Below are 15,436 nucleotides of genomic sequence, written 5' to 3'. Positions count from 1 at the left end.
CTGAATCTGGCAACCCGATGCCTGAGTCACGATTCAGCCAGGTTGAGCTGTCAGGTGGCAGCCCAGAAGGCAGGGTCTGTATGCTTCAGAATAATAAAGTTGATGGAATGCTAGGCAGCCATTAGAAAGAATGAGTAGAGATGCAAATGAAAAGGAAAGAATTAACTCATAATTGCAAACTTTCTAAAATAACTGCTCTAAGACGGGGTTGGGCATCTCTGCCTACCACCAGGTTTTGGCTGGAATGAAAAGTACTTCCTTGGGCAGATACTTATTTGGGTTGGAGTCACCATCCTAGGGGTGCAAACTTGAGCTGTTAGAAACAATGCTAGTGCTTAGTCTCTTAGTGTGTGTGTGTGTGTATGCGGTGGTGGGGACCTTGGTTATGTCTTTTGACTCGACACGCACCAAGAAGCACACCCAGTTTTCGGGGAACACTGGGGCCAGAGGTCGCCCCGTTTGAAAGCGACAATGTTTGATTACGTTGCTTTCCTAGCATCTTCCAGCACCTCTGATGTGCCGTTACTGGGCTGTTAGGAGTGATCAGTGTCATGGCCAAGTGTGTACCTGACCCACCCCAAAGCATCTGCATCTCCACGCCCTAGAGCTGCAGCTTGCGTCACAGCTCGTTGGCGTCTCTACCAGTTTGGGGAGAACTCTAGTCAGGCTCTTCTGACTTCTTTTTTAACAAGCCCTCAATTTTTGGGCTTCTATGTTTATCGCTGTATTGTCCAACTTTACCAAGAACCCTAAGTTAGTTTAACAAGAACCCTGATCACCCTTGATATCTGATCGGGTTCTCATGCCCCCCATCCCCCATCCCCCATCCCTCAGCAGATGTTGGACCACTTGGCCTGCCTGCAGCAAGAATCCTGTTGGATCAGTTTAGCCAGAATCCATCCCCCACCCCTGATGCTGCCTCTCAGTAATTTTCCATCCATGGGCCATGCCCCCCCCCGCCCCCGTCCCCGACCTGCTCCTTGGCTGTAAACCCCTCCTTCTGCTTGTTGTATCTGGAGTTGAGCCCAAACTGTCTCCCCACTGCCAAACCCCACTGCAGTGGTGCCTACACCTCTCACAATCGCCCCTGCCCCAGATAAGGGCTGCCTCACTGTGCTTTCACAAGGGTCATGAATAGCTTTTTCTGTAACAGCAGGTGGGTGGCTACCCCCTTTTAGATGAGGGAGCTGAGCTGCTGGAGGTGGGAGTTCCCCCAGAGCAGCACAGCGGGGGGGCACTATGACCAGGGAGCCGTGCCCCAAATCTAGAGTTGCCCTCCGAGACCCCTCCCTCTCGGCCCAGCGGCAGCTGACAACCCCTGACCCCTGTCCCCCAACCACAGACAGTGGTGGCCTGGCTGAGGCCAGCAGGGGTGCAGGTGGGGACAGCCCCTCTCCTGGCCCGCAGTGCCAGCACCCCCCCCACCCCCCGCCGCCTGGTCCTCGGCCGGCACCCACGTCGGTTACACACTGGTGATCCCGAGAATCTGCTCGTAGGCCTCGAAGGTCAGCAGCGGCTGGGGCAGTTCCCACAGAAAGGTCTTCAGGATCACAGCAGGGAGGTAGATGTCGCCATAGTCGTCAAAGTTCACAGGCTTCCCTAGACACAGAACATCGGACGTCTGAGTTCTGACTCTGGGCAGGGGATTCCCGCTTTAAAACAGGCTCTGCCACGAAGTGGCTGTAAACCTCCTGAGGGGAACAGCCCGACACTGGGACACAGCTGTCCTGTCCTGGAAATAGGGTGTCGCCCGCCCTCCCCTGCCTCTCCAGGGCGTCCGGCCGAGGCTGGGGGACACTACTGATTCTCTGCCCTGTGGCTTAGCCCCGCCTGGGACGAGAGCGCTCTGAGGTCAGGGCCCGGCTTCCACTGTCCCCAGTACCTGGCACGCAGGCCTGAGACGGGAGTCTGGGGTCTGGGCACAGGACTCATCTGGGCAGCTGGCCCCAGCCCTGGGCTATTCTGGGGTCGGGGGGTGACGGGGCTCTGAGGCGCCTGAGCGCTGTGTGGCTGGCCGGGCAGGAGGCTCAGAGTGGGGGTCTCGGGGGAGCCCATTCACCTTGGTTGTAGAGCCGCTGGATCTCGCGGACGGTCTGGACGCTGGCCGATCTCCGGAACAGGCCCTTGGTGTGGAGTCCTGCAAGGGGAGAGCCTCCAGGCATCTCACAGGGCCCAGCACCTGAGGTTTCTAGAATGTCCCGTGACTGCCCCCTGCCCACGCATCACCCCGCTGCGGCTGGCAGCTCCAAATGACAACCACAGAACCTCCAGCCCAACAGCCGTTGTCTCAGAGAACTTTTTACGCCATGAACATACAGTTCTTGGGGCACACTGGGAACCACCCCCAGGGATCCCACTTCCTGCCTGATGCACCGCCCCCTGCAGCTCCCGCACCTGCACCTGCAGGGGGCCACTCGTCCCTGGTTGCCCATTCCTCCGACAGAATCATCTTCCTCCTGTTAGGGTAAAAGCAGCCTCCACGCACCTGCCTTGTGGATCTGCGCTCTGGCCTCAGGAGTCTTGGAGGAGCCACAAGGCTCACTTCCAAGTCACTGAGTGCACCCACCCCACTGGCAATGGCATCTACAAACCAAGCTTATCTCTCAGGCCAAAGGAGTCCCTTTCATGGCGGGCCTCTTGCGGATTGGTGCTGTGCGAAGCAACACACACGCTTCACCTCATTTAGGCCCCATGACAACCCCGTGCACCAGATACTGTTATTAACCCCATTGGACAGATGAGGAAACAGAGGCCCAGAGAAGGTAAGTAACTCACCTGAGGCCACACAGCTAGCACACAGTGGAGCCAGGATTCAAACCCAGACAGTCGGGTCAGAGCCCCTGGCTGGAGCCACTGTGCCCGAGCCCTGCCCATCCTGATTACCCTCCCTGCCCAGGTTCCAGCTCCTCCAATTCCCTGGCCTGTGGGGCGCTCAGGATCCCAGAGAGGCCTCCTGGGGAGGTGTATCTGGCAGCCCTCACCTCCCCTGGCTGGACCCAGCTCTTACTCATCTTTCTCTCTCAGGTATGTCACTGTGCACCTCAGCACAGGGGGGGTGCGTTCACCTTGATTTTTGTCTTTGAGGCTGAGGGGAGAGAAAAGAAAGCAACAGTTTTCACCTGGGTATGATGGGTGATCGTGACAAGCACAGGGCTCTGGTCCCCACCACACCTTTGTGAAAACACAGGGCCAAGATGCCGTACAGGGAGAGAGAGATGCAGCCTGGGCCCTAAGGAAGTAGGTGACCAAAAGAGAGGCAGAAATAATAAAAATGATAGTGCATCGTCTGAGCGTTCCACCAGAAGGATGCACATGCTATGGGGGAGATCTGGAGTTGGGAAGGGCGCCACATGGGGCAACTTCAGAGCTGGGTTTTGAGGGATGAGTAGGAGCTTGCAGAGGACAAAAGAGGGAAGGGCATTCCAGACAGAAGGAAACATACAAAGGAAGGCCCAGGGGCCTGAGAAGATCTGGCCATGAGAGCAGAACCAGGAGACCTGATCAATCAAAAAAGATGCTTCGGGAATTCCTGGGGGTCCAGTGGTTAGGACTTGGCACTTTCACTGCTGTGGCCCGGGTTCAGTCCCTGGATGGGGAATTAAGATCTTGCAAGCCGTGCGGCGTGGCCCAAAAAAAAAAAAAAAAAAAAAAGATGCTTCGTGAAAACCCAGTATGTTGCCTCAGACAGGCTGTTAACACTCAGTCTCTTATGTGCTGATCTGATACAGAGATTCACGTAAGGAAACTTTAAAACACGCGTACTAATATAAAAGAATGACCCTCCCAGCCGCATCCCACCACACCCCTCCCCAGCTGGCAGAGTCAGGATCTGAAGCCAGAGCTGCCCACAGGGATCCAATCTACGGACCCCTGGGCTCCCACTAAACACGTTTGTTTCTCTTTCCTCATCTGCTGGATTTTCTTGCCCCGAAGGCAGCATATTTGAGGGCTATGCTAGACTGAGGGACAAGGGCTCTGAAGTCAGACATACCTGGCTGGGGACACGGGCTTAGTTGCTCTGCGGCATGTGGGATCTTCCCAGACCAGGGCTCGAACCTGTGTCCCCTGCAGTGGCAGGCGGATTCTTAACCACTGCGCCACCAGGGAAGCCCTGTTTTGCTGTTCTTAGGGTGCGTGTTCTTTAAATGTCAGTTAGGTTAATTTGATTGATTGTGTTTCTAGAGTGTTGGTTTTTTGTCTGCTTGTTCCATCAACTATACAGAGAAGGGTACTGAGGTTTCCCACTAGGATCGTGTATCTGTTTTTCCTTTGGTTCGACCAGATTTTGCTGCATGTATTTTAAAGCTGTTACTGGTCCATAAATTCTGAGGGTTATTTTGTCTTCTTTATTATTACAAAATGTCCCTCTTTATCCCACAGAAATCAGGATACACTTCAAAATGGTTGTTGTTTGAAGCTGTTAATTGCTAGGGGAGTTTATGACGCAGCAACAGATTACGGGAAAACATGGTCACAAATGGACAGAGCCGGGACTCAGACCCTCGAGTCTGAGTCTAGAACCTTCATTCTTGTATATTATCTATTTAAGTTCCACTGTACTTCTGTTAGCCCAAATCAGGGATCGGAGATGGACACTGGGAAAGTCCAGGTGACCAGCTTGAGGTCCCGCAGCTGGGAGGTGGCAGAGTTGGAGGCAAGGCCGGCCATGACCCAGATCTATGCTCCTTCTGTAGCGATTCATCGGCTGGACGTGGTATCAGTCCTGCCTTTCCATTTTACTCCGAAATTTACAGCGCGCCCAAAATCTGGTCCACATGAATACAATTAAAACTGTGTCACTAGTAATGACAGGCCTTTGCATGTCCCAATCTCCATGGAAAGCTGAGATTCCTGGTGATTTCTCCTATATTATCTTCTAGAAGTTTTATAGTTCTGAATTTTACATTTAGGTTTATGGTTTGTTTTGTTTGTTTGTTGGGATGCGCGGCTTTCGGGATCTTGGTTCCCCGACCAGGGATTGAACCCATGCCTTCAGCAGAAAGTGGCTTTACCATCTTGGCTTTAGTAGGTATAGAAGACAATGGATTACCATCTTTATTGCTGTAATGTGTTAAGCATTATATGCTAGTAGTATCTAGTTTAATTGTTTCAGGTGGAAAGGATTCTTTGAGTTTCCATTTTGAATGTGTTTGGACTAAACAAACAATAAACTACTGACGTCTGCGCAAAAAAAAAAAAAAAAAAAAGTCCTAACCACTGGACCACCAGGGAAGTCCCTCCTGGTGATTTCACCGAAGCTGCCCGTCCAGGACACCAAACAACAGTCCATTTGGCAAAGGGGCCCTGGGGACCGTCACTGCCTTCACGAGGCCATGCTACCACAGGAATGTGACCTGGACCCTCCCTACCCCTGCCCCAACGTGATTTCCTGTGTGTCCCCTCTGAGAGGGAGGAGGTGGCCTGGGACCCAAGCAGCATCCAGGTGGTCTCCCTCTGCACCCCTGGGAGGGAGGAACATGGCAGATGGGTCCTTTTCTCCCAGGACGCTCCAAAGCTGCAGTCTCTCTTTCTCCTCCGTTTCCTTGGGAGCCACACAGACTGCACAAGTCCTGGCCCTGTCCTAGGAGCTGGGTGACCCTCAGCCTGTCTCTGAGCCTCCCCAGCCTCAGTTTTCCCACATGGAAAGTGGAGATGCTGGCAACCTTCCTCTGGGAGCTGCAAGGCATAAACAGTGAACGATGGGAAAGGCTCTAAGCTGTAAGTCAAAGGCACTAATAACTAAAATCACTGGAATGCCAAGGGCTGGGCGACGTCCCAGGCCAGACACAGGTGGCCCATTTCATGGATAGAGAATTGGGCCCAGTGTGCTGCAGTGACCTACCCAAGGTCACACAGCCAGAGAGCCTGGGTCTATTGATTCTGAAGCCCAGGTTAGTTGCTATAACTAACCTGGGGAGGGGGCTCTACTGAGGCCTTCCCAAAGGCTGGACACCCGTGAGTTACTGAAAGACCTCTTTGCCTATAGCTTAGTCCACATTTTGTTTTTGAAAGCAGACTTCCAGAGCAGGAAGGGGCCTGGAGGATCAGGGGCAGACTGAGGTCGCAGAAGGGGAGGGATGTGCCCACAGACGCAGGGCTCCCAGCTGAGCACGCTCTCTGCCCAAGCACTTAAGGAGCCGACATCCAGCTCACTGTAGAATGGGGGCCCTGGCATAAAATCACTGCTTTCAATAGAGCAGAAACCCTCAATTTGGGTTTCTCCTCCCCTCCCCATCCCCTGCTTGCTGGCTGAGAGACAGGCTTGTTCAATGGACTGACAGAGTCAGTGCAGAGAATGGCAATTACCCCAGGAACTCTGGATTAAAAACAGGGTGTGCGTCCTGGCTGTGTGGGGATGCCCAGGGCAGGGGTGAATCGTAACACACCACAGCCCTCCTGTGCATCTATCTCCACGTGTGCGGCCCAGGGCCAGACCCTGAACTGAAGTTCCGAGGTCTGCACTGGGCAGGGGTGCTCTCGGAGACGGAGCGCAAATCACCGTGAGCCCAGCTCGCTCTCGGCCAGTCGGCCGCCCCCAGAGGGCACTGGGGATTCTCGGCACATCTCCTTGTTTGTATCCCCCACCTTGGGAGATGCGTTTACAGTAATTCACAGCATGTTCCTTCTCTGGTTGTGCATGCAAGGAATACAAGTAAGGAGGGACTGTGGTTTTTAGAGACAGTAGGGACAGGGAGGGGGGACCAGCAACCTGAAATCACAGTGGTAACAGGGAGTGTGGGCCAGGCTTGCCTCACTGGGCACCCCGGCTCTTCCCAGCCCTCTGAGACGGTCATTCATCTCACATCCCCTCCCAGCAGCTCACGTCGACAATCACAGGAAGACCGTGTGCTGAGGACCTACTGTGTGCTGGCCGCGCTCCTAAGCCCACTGGCTTCATCACTGTGCCCCTATTTGTATAGAGGACAAAACTGAAACTCAGATGCAAATTATTTTATCTGCAGTCACACAGCCAGGGCTCAAATCAAAATCTGACTCCAAAGCCCTTGTTGTACCTGGAGCAGACCACAACCCTTCTTTCTGAGTCGGGAGCTTGGTGTGAGATGGGGGTGCTGAGGTCATCTGTGGCGACAAGGCCCAGGAAGTCTGCAACCCCACCTCTGCACAGCTGGCCCTCTCTGGGGGGTGAATGAAGAATAAGAAACCGCTTTGTATCATCAGCTAGACAGTCCCCAAAACGCTAATGGGATTGGGAGCTCTGGCAAGTCAGGCTGGCTCACATGACCTAGAACCAGAGCCTGGGGAAGCCTGCTCCCCACCCGAGGCCATTCACAAGTGCCAGGAGCTTATGCTCTCTGGACAGACAGACACCCATGCAGGAGACCACAGATGAGTGTATCTCGAGCTGGCAGGGAAAGAGAACAGAAAGTCAGATGCCCATCTTCTCCTTCTTTGCAGAACTGGGCCCTGGCCCAGCTGAAGACTTCAGCTCTGGGAGAGACACAGAAGCAGAAAGAGCCGTGCGGCCCTGCTCGTTAATGAACAGCCCAGAGTATTCCTGAATCGGTCACCATCAGATGTTTCCTCCAAACAGGAAAGAAGCAGGGGAGGTGTGGGGAGGGGGACACATGCCCACTTCTCCAAAGTGTTTGAAAATTCCACAATCCTTCTACTTCTTTCTTCTCCCCCGACCCACCCTCTCACATCTGCATGAAGAAATAAAAAGCACAGGTAAAGGAAACTCCAGAGGTAAACATAAAAGACAGTATACATGTATTATTGTTTGCAACTCTATTTCCCCCTCTCATCTGATATAAAAGGCCACTGCATAGAGCAAGAATTGTAAATTGGTGTCAGTGGTCATAAAATAAAGATGTAATTCGTATGACAATAATGGCACAAAGGAGGGGAGAAGGAACGGAGCACAATTTTTTTTGTATCCTACTGAAGTTATTATTCATCAGAACTAGACTGTTATAAATTAAGATGTCAATTCTAATCACTGGGGCAACACTAAGAATACTAAAAAATATATAGCAAAAGAAACAGGAGAATTAAAATGGCACACTAGAAAGGTAGTAATGGAGGAACTAGAGGAACAAAAAAGACAAGACATAGAGATAAGTAGTAAAATGGCAGATGTAAACCTACCTTACCAGCAATCACATAAAATGTAAATGGGTTAAATACTCTAATCAAAAGGCAAAATGGGGCAAAAACATGATCCAATTATATGTTGCCTACAAGCAACACACTTGTCATTAAAAGCCACAGATAGATTGTAAGTAAAAGGATGAAAAAGATACAACATGCCAGTAGTAACTAAAAAGAGCTGGAGTGGCTATACTAATATCAGACAAAATAGACTTGAGGTCAAAAATTGTTGTGACAATTTTTAAACATTATAAAATGGCATCCTAGTGACAATGAATACCATTTTATAATGGCAAAAAGGGTCAATCAATCAAGAAAACATAAGAATTATAAAAATTTATGCAACTCACAACAGAGCCCCAAAATATCAATATATGAAACAAAAACTGACAGAAATGAAGGGAGAAATAATTTAACAATAATAGTTGGAGACTTCACTCCCCCACTTCCAATAGTGAATAGAATAATTGGTCAGAATATCAACAAAGAAACAGAAGATTTGAACCACACTGTAAACCAATTAAGACCTAACGGACATCTACAGACCACTCCACCCAACAACAGAGTATACATTCTTCTCAAGACCCATGGAACATTCCCTAGGATAGGCCATATGTTGGATCATACAGATCTCAATACATTTAAAAGGAATTAAATCATACAAAGTAAGTTCTCCAACTACAATGAAATGAAGTGAGAAATCAATAACAAATACGTGAAAATTTAACAACAGACTGCTAAAAGCCAATGGGTCAAAGAAAAAAAATCACAAGGGAAATTAGAAAACACCTTAAGATTAATTAAAATAGAAAGACAACATACTAGCACTGATGGGATGCATCTGAAGCAGGACTCAGAGAAATTTATAGCTCTAAACACGTATATTGAAAAGAAAAAAGATCTCAAATCAATAACCAAAACCTCCACCTTAAGAAACTAGAAACAGGAGATCAAATTAAACCCAAAACAAGCAGAAGGAAGGAAATATTAAAGATGAGAGTGGAAATAAATAGGGAATAGAAAAACAATAGAGAAAACTCAGTCAAACCAAAAGTTGATTCCTTGAAAAGTTCACTGAAATTGATAAGGCTTCAGCGAGACTAAGAAAAAAAGGGAGGAGATTCAAATTATGGCAATCAGGAATGAAAGGGGGCACATTACCAGTGATGTTACAGAAATGAAGGATTACAAAGGAGTACTAAGAACAACTGCACACCAACCAATTAGATAACCTAGATGAAATGGACAAACTCCTAGAAAAACACAAACTACCAAAACTGAGTCAAGAAGAAATATAAGATCTGAATAGATTGACAAGTAAACAGATTGAATTAGTAGTCAAAAAAACTTCCTGCAAAGAAAAGCTCAAGATCAGATGGCTTCACTGGTGAATTTTACCAAATGTAAAAAGAAGGATTAACTGTAATCCTGCACAAACCCTTCCAAAAAATAGAACAGGAGGGAACATTTTCCAATTCATTCTATGAGGCTAGTATTACCAAAACCAGACAAGGACACCAGAAGACAAGATGACTACAGATCAGTATTTCTTATGGATAGATACAAAATCCTCAATGAAATATTAGCAAAGCAAATCCAGCAGCATATAAAAAGATTACATACCATGAACATGTGTGATTTATCCCAAGAATACAAGGTTTGTTCAACATATGCAAATCAATCAGTGTAACACCATATTAATGGAATAAGGGACAAAAGCAATGTGATCATCTCAATAGAGCAAAAAAAGCATTTGACAAAATCTAACACCCTTTCATGAAAGAAAAAATCCCACACTCAACAAAGTAGGAACAGAAGGGATTTTCCTCAACCTGATCAAGGGTAGCTATGAAAAACCCACAGCTAGCATCATACTTAATGCTAGAAGACTGAAATCTTCTCCCTAAGATCAGGACCAAAACAAGGATGTCCGCTCTCATCACTTCTATTCGACATTGTACTAGACAGTACAGCCAGTGCAACCAGGCAAGAAAAGGAAATAAAAGGCATCCAGGTTGGAAAAGAATAACTATCTCTATTTGCAGATGGCATGCTCTTAGATATAGAAAATACTAAAAAAAAAAAAATCACAAAAACCTATTAGAACTAATAAATGAACTCAGCTAGGTTGCAGGATATAAGATCAGTATACAAAAATCAATTGCATTTCTATACACTAGCAATGAACAATCAAAAAATAAATTTAAGAAAACAATTTGAATACATCACAAAGAATAGAATACTTAATAAATTTAACAAAAAAGTGCAAAACTGGTACACTGAAAACTATAAAACATTATTGAAAGAAATTTAAAACGTTCAAAAAATTGGCAAGATATCCATGCTCTTGAATTGGAAGGCAATATTGTTAAAATGGCAATACTTCCCAAATTGGCCTACAGAGACAGCACAATCCCTATTGAAATCCCAGCTGCTTTTTTTTTTTTTTTTTTTTTCCAGACATGGACAAGCTGATTCTAAAATTAATATGGAAATTCAAGGGACCCAGAAGAGCTGAAACAATCTTGAAAAAGAAAAACAAAGTTGGAAGAATCACACTTCCCAATTGCAAAACTCACCGTAAAGCTGTAGCAATAAAGATTGTGTGACACCAGCATACAAATCAGTGGAATAGAATTGAGAGTCCAGAAATAAACCCTTACGTGTATGGTCAGTTAGTTCTTTACAAGGGTCCCAGGGCAATTCAATGGGGGAAAGAGTAGTCTTTGCAACAGATGATTCCCATCTGTGTGGAGCCATCAGGGAAGGCTTCCTGGAGGAGGGGATCAGAAGGAGGAACAAGAGCAGGAAAAGCACTGGGCAGCAGGAACTGCCTCGCGTTGTCTGCACACCCTATTAAGACCCCGTGGCCCTGGAGGGTGCGGAGGGCAGGGTTATACCTACCGTTACACAGGAAGAGACTAGGGTGAGAAGTTAAGCCACAAGACTGCCTTCCCAGAGCTGGAAAGAGCTAGGGCTGGGATGTGAGCTGCCTCCGCTCCCCTGCCCTAAGGAGGCCCCTCCCTCTTTCTACTTCCCCGCAGCTGCCCAGATGGGGCTGTGCAAAATGCACATGTCCGTTTCCATTGTCCCTCTTCAGGGATGGCAGGCAGGCAAAGACCTCTTGAATCTCTGACTTCCCCTTAATATTTTGCCTTAATTAGCTTGTTCTAAGGTGATGGCTTTCTGTTGTGTGCTTTTGAACTTAACTCAGCGAATTAACACTTGTGAATAGGATTTGCTTATGAATTTTAATGACTTTCATTCATTCATAGTCCAAACAAATTACATATTTGGTGCTTTATTTAATATGTTTATTGCAATTTTATGATAGTCATTTGCAATGAAACAGCATAAAATATTAATTTAAAGAGGCAATCGCGGGGACTTCCCTGGTAGCACAGTGGTTGGGAATCCGCCTGCCAATGCAGGGGACACGGGTTCGAGTCCTGGTCTGGGATGATCCCACGTGCCGCGGAGCAACTAAGCCCGTGCATCACAACTACTGAGCCTGCGCTCTAGAGCCCGCGAGCCACAACTATTGAACCTGGGCGCCTAGAGCCCGTGCTCCGCAACAAGAGAAGGCACCGGAATGAGAAGCCCGCGCACCGCAACGAAGAGTGGTCCCCGCTTACTGCAACTAGAGAAAGCCCATGCGCAGCAACGAAGACCCAACGTAGCCAAAAATAAATAAATACGTAAATAATTTATTTTTTTAAAAAAAGAGGTGATCGCATGGATTATTTCTCAAAGTGGCACATGTAGAATGTTTTTCAAAGGTTGCCCAATGATACTCTTCATCCCCAAAAGACATAATGACCTGACGTGTACAGTTACAACTGGTCCTGGAATAGGGCTGGACCACAGCCTTTATAATGGACATTCCTAACACCTGCCTTCCATCTGCTGACAGCTTTGGAGTTCAAATGCTGCGTCAGAGCCTTCCGGAAGGCACCTGCTCAAAACACAAGGCCAAAGGTGCCCTGGTGAACCTCATAGGCCCGAGGACGCCCGAATTACAGCCCCCAGCCCTGCAGCCCACGCTGTACTCAGGTGGACGGCTTCAGAAGTCCATGAGTTGGGTGAGTTTTGGGTTTTTTGTTTTTCATTTTTAAAGTTTTGTTAGGGAGACAGAAGTGGTTCTGAACAACGAGACAGGCAACCCAGAAGGCGCTGCTCGTCCTCGGGCTAAGGCACTGATGATAGACATGCCAGCGGCCTCGCACGGTCACCCTGGATCCCTAGGTATCAGATCACACCCAGCCAGGACCAGGGCAGCGAACCTCAGTGATGGGCTCACAGCACAGAGCTGACGGCAGAAGCCTCAGCAACTTTGGTAAAACAGTCACACATGGCTTGAAAATCCTGAGCCTGCTGGCTAGGCCTCCCTAGGACTCTCCTCTGAGAGCCGACTTCTCACCAGCACCCCCCAGAGGGGCCCAGAGGCACCGCAGGTGTGTTCCCGGCCCTGCCTTCCTAGGGCTGCTGGGGGACCGGGTTGTCACACCATACACATGAGTGGGTCACACCAGCACATTTTTACAACGTTTAGAAAAGGAAAAGGACGTGCTGTTTGGGAAACTTTGCTCCAGATGTATTTAGGGAGACCACATTGGACATACACAATATTCACTCAGTGCTTACAAAAATCCTCTTTGAGGGAACACCACTGTGTGTGTCTCGTTTGGGAGGCGGGGCTGAAACCCCACAGTCTACACAGTCTAAGGCTTCACTGTCCACCAGGCAGCCAGTGGCCATCTAAATTCAAATCAGTTAAAGGTAAATAAAATTAGAAATTCAGTGCCTCACCTGCACTGCTCAGTCCTCACATGTGGACAGTCCAGATCATGGCCATCATCACAGAAAGTTCTGGAAAACAACCATCCATTTTTGCCTGCTGGACACACCCAAGGTGCCACTCCCACCTCCTTACCCAGCCTGGGCGCCACCCAGAGCCTCCTCAGCTCCTAACCTTTCTGTGTTTCAAGATCCAGCATGGGGGGGAAAAAAACAGAAGGAATTCCCTGGCGGTCCAGTGGTTAGGACTCTGTGCTTTCACTGCTGAGGGCCCGGGTGTGATCCCTGGTCAGGGAACTAAGATCTCACACACCGCACGGCGTGGCCAAAAAAAAAAAAAAAAGATCCAGGGACTTCCCTGGTGGTGCAGTGGTTAAGAATCTGCTTGCCAGTGCAGGGGACACGGGGTCGAGCCCTGGTCGGGGAAGATCCCACATGCCGCGGAGCAACTAAGCCCGTGCGCCACAACTACTGAGCCTGTGCTCTAGAGCCCGTGAGCCACAACTACTGAGCCTGCGTGCCACAACTACTGAGCCTGCTCTCTAGAGCCCATGTCCTGCAACTACTGAAGCCCCCGCGCCTCGAGCCCATGCTCCACAACAAGAGAAGCCACCACAATGAGAATCCCGTGCACCGCAACGAAGAGTAGGCCCCGCTCGCCGCAACTAGAGAAAGCCCGCACGCGGCATCAAAGACCCAATGCAGCCAAAAAAACCAACATGGGTCTTAAACATCATCAGATTTTTATGTAGAAACAGATCACATGCAAGTTTCTAACAAGAAACTACTAACAAATGAAATTGAGCATACGCCTCTCCGGGATCCACCACCCTCCAGGCCCTGTACATCGTGTAGCTCAGACCCAAGTGCCCAACGGTGGTTGTATGGTTAAAACAACCCCTTCATCTTCCATCATTTCAGGTGCCTCAGCGCCTGGCCTGGTGCCAGAAGCAGAGAATAGGAGGAGGACAAGGGGCTCACCGCTGAGCAGGGAAACAGCCGGAGGGAAGCCCCACAGCAGCCTGCTCAGATCCGGGTTGTGATAGAGGGGGGCCCTGTATGCAGTCTAGAGCATCAGGGAAGGCTTCCTGGAGGAGGTGAGATGAGTCTTAAAAGAGACAAAGTTGGCGTGGACAGTTGGCCCAGAATCGTTTCCAAGGAGTGAAGATTAAAGATCACATCATCCAACTTGCTGATTTTAGAAATAAGGAAACAAGCAGAGAGGGGGAGTGAGTTCAAGGACATGTGGCCTAATAAGAGTAAGATCAGGCAGGAAGGGTAGGACACACTGTGGTAACAAGAGTCCCTAAATCCTGGCAGCTGAACCCCACAGAAGTTCACCTCTCACTCGTGCCCTCTCGCAGCGTGGGTGTCAGCGGGAGGCACTCTGTGGTCACTCAGGGACGCAGGCCAGCGAGGCACCATCTCCACCCGGCTTCCGTCACCACGAGAGGCAAACTATGAACTGGCCCCTGAAGCTCCCTCCAGGACGTGGCCCGCCCTGCGGCCACTCCTGTCTCCTTGGCCAGAGCAAAGCACGTGGCCGCACTTCATGTGGAAGGTGGTGGGAGGTGTCCCAGCGTGGGCTGGGGGTTGGGGGCCAGAACCCCCCAGTGAGCAGTGGTGACGAAAGCTGGGCCAAGGACCCCAGGCCCCCGGTCCCCTCTCTGCCCACGGCTGGGTCCTCTGCACACAGACACACACAGCGGCTGGCACTCCGGCCTCAGTGCCAAGCTCACACTTCAGTTTTCCTGCAGGGTTAAGCTCGGTTGCAGAGGCCAAGGTCTGGAGAGAACTCCCCGGCACACGGAAGCATCCCACCCTCCCAGGAAACAAGGGCAGACCACGTGGAGGCGCACTTACTATCGCAGACTGACGCCAAACTGCTGGGTGGGCAGAGGGGGCCGCGGCAGGGGGCGTCTTTGTGGGAGGGGGCAGCCTGCCCGCATGCAGGTTCCGAAGCTCCTCGTCGTATCTGTGGACACAGCGGAAGCATAGCTGTCACACTGCAGGGGAGAAGCCTCGGGCCACAAGGGGCCGCCTCCAGGTGCTGTTGGGGGCAGATGCCCCACAGAGGTCTGCAGGATACCTGAGTGCCCCGTCCTTCTGGGCCCACATGCCTTATGGCTGTCTTGCACATGCACACACAGGAACACACACAAGCCAGCAAGGGTCATCCAACCTCTGTCAAATGTCCAGGCTCTCCTACCAGCCCCTGGCCAATACTTCACCCACGTGTCTACGCAAGAGCTTCCCTCTGCAGGAAACACCTTTCCCTGGACTCTCGATCTAGCCAACAGTCCCTTTGAAACTCACTTCAGAAGTCACCTCCTCATGGAAGCCTTCCCTGATATCCCCTCTTCACCAATCCCCTCCCTAGCTGGGTTCAGCCCCTCTTTCGGCTCCTACTGTCACCAACTCGTGGCCCCACTCCCTGCGAGCGTCCTGTGGGCAGACACACTCCCTACACGTCTCTAATATCCCCAGCGCCTGTGACTTGGTGCCCAGAGGGAGCGCAACACCTCCA

At 49.9% G+C, this 15,436-nt stretch overlaps 1 protein-coding gene across 1 annotated transcript in view; it reads right to left on the bottom strand.

Annotated features, from left to right (window-relative positions):
* ARHGAP8 (Rho GTPase activating protein 8) overlaps positions 1–15,436 on the bottom strand; it is a 39,993-nt gene that overhangs the window by 1,926 nt on the left and 22,631 nt on the right. The window contains 5 exon segments of the mRNA XM_068561990.1: positions 1,471–1,599; positions 2,060–2,137; positions 2,997–3,085; positions 14,773–14,819; positions 14,821–14,884. Coding sequence (XP_068418091.1) covers positions 1,471–1,599; positions 2,060–2,137; positions 2,997–3,085; positions 14,773–14,819; positions 14,821–14,884 — 407 coding nt within the window.

Source organism: Eschrichtius robustus, chromosome 13 (assembly GCF_028021215.1).
Source record: "Eschrichtius robustus isolate mEscRob2 chromosome 13, mEscRob2.pri, whole genome shotgun sequence".
Classification (NCBI taxonomy): domain Eukaryota; kingdom Metazoa; phylum Chordata; class Mammalia; order Artiodactyla; family Eschrichtiidae; genus Eschrichtius; species Eschrichtius robustus.
This window is presented reverse-complemented; position numbering and strand designations above follow the sequence as displayed.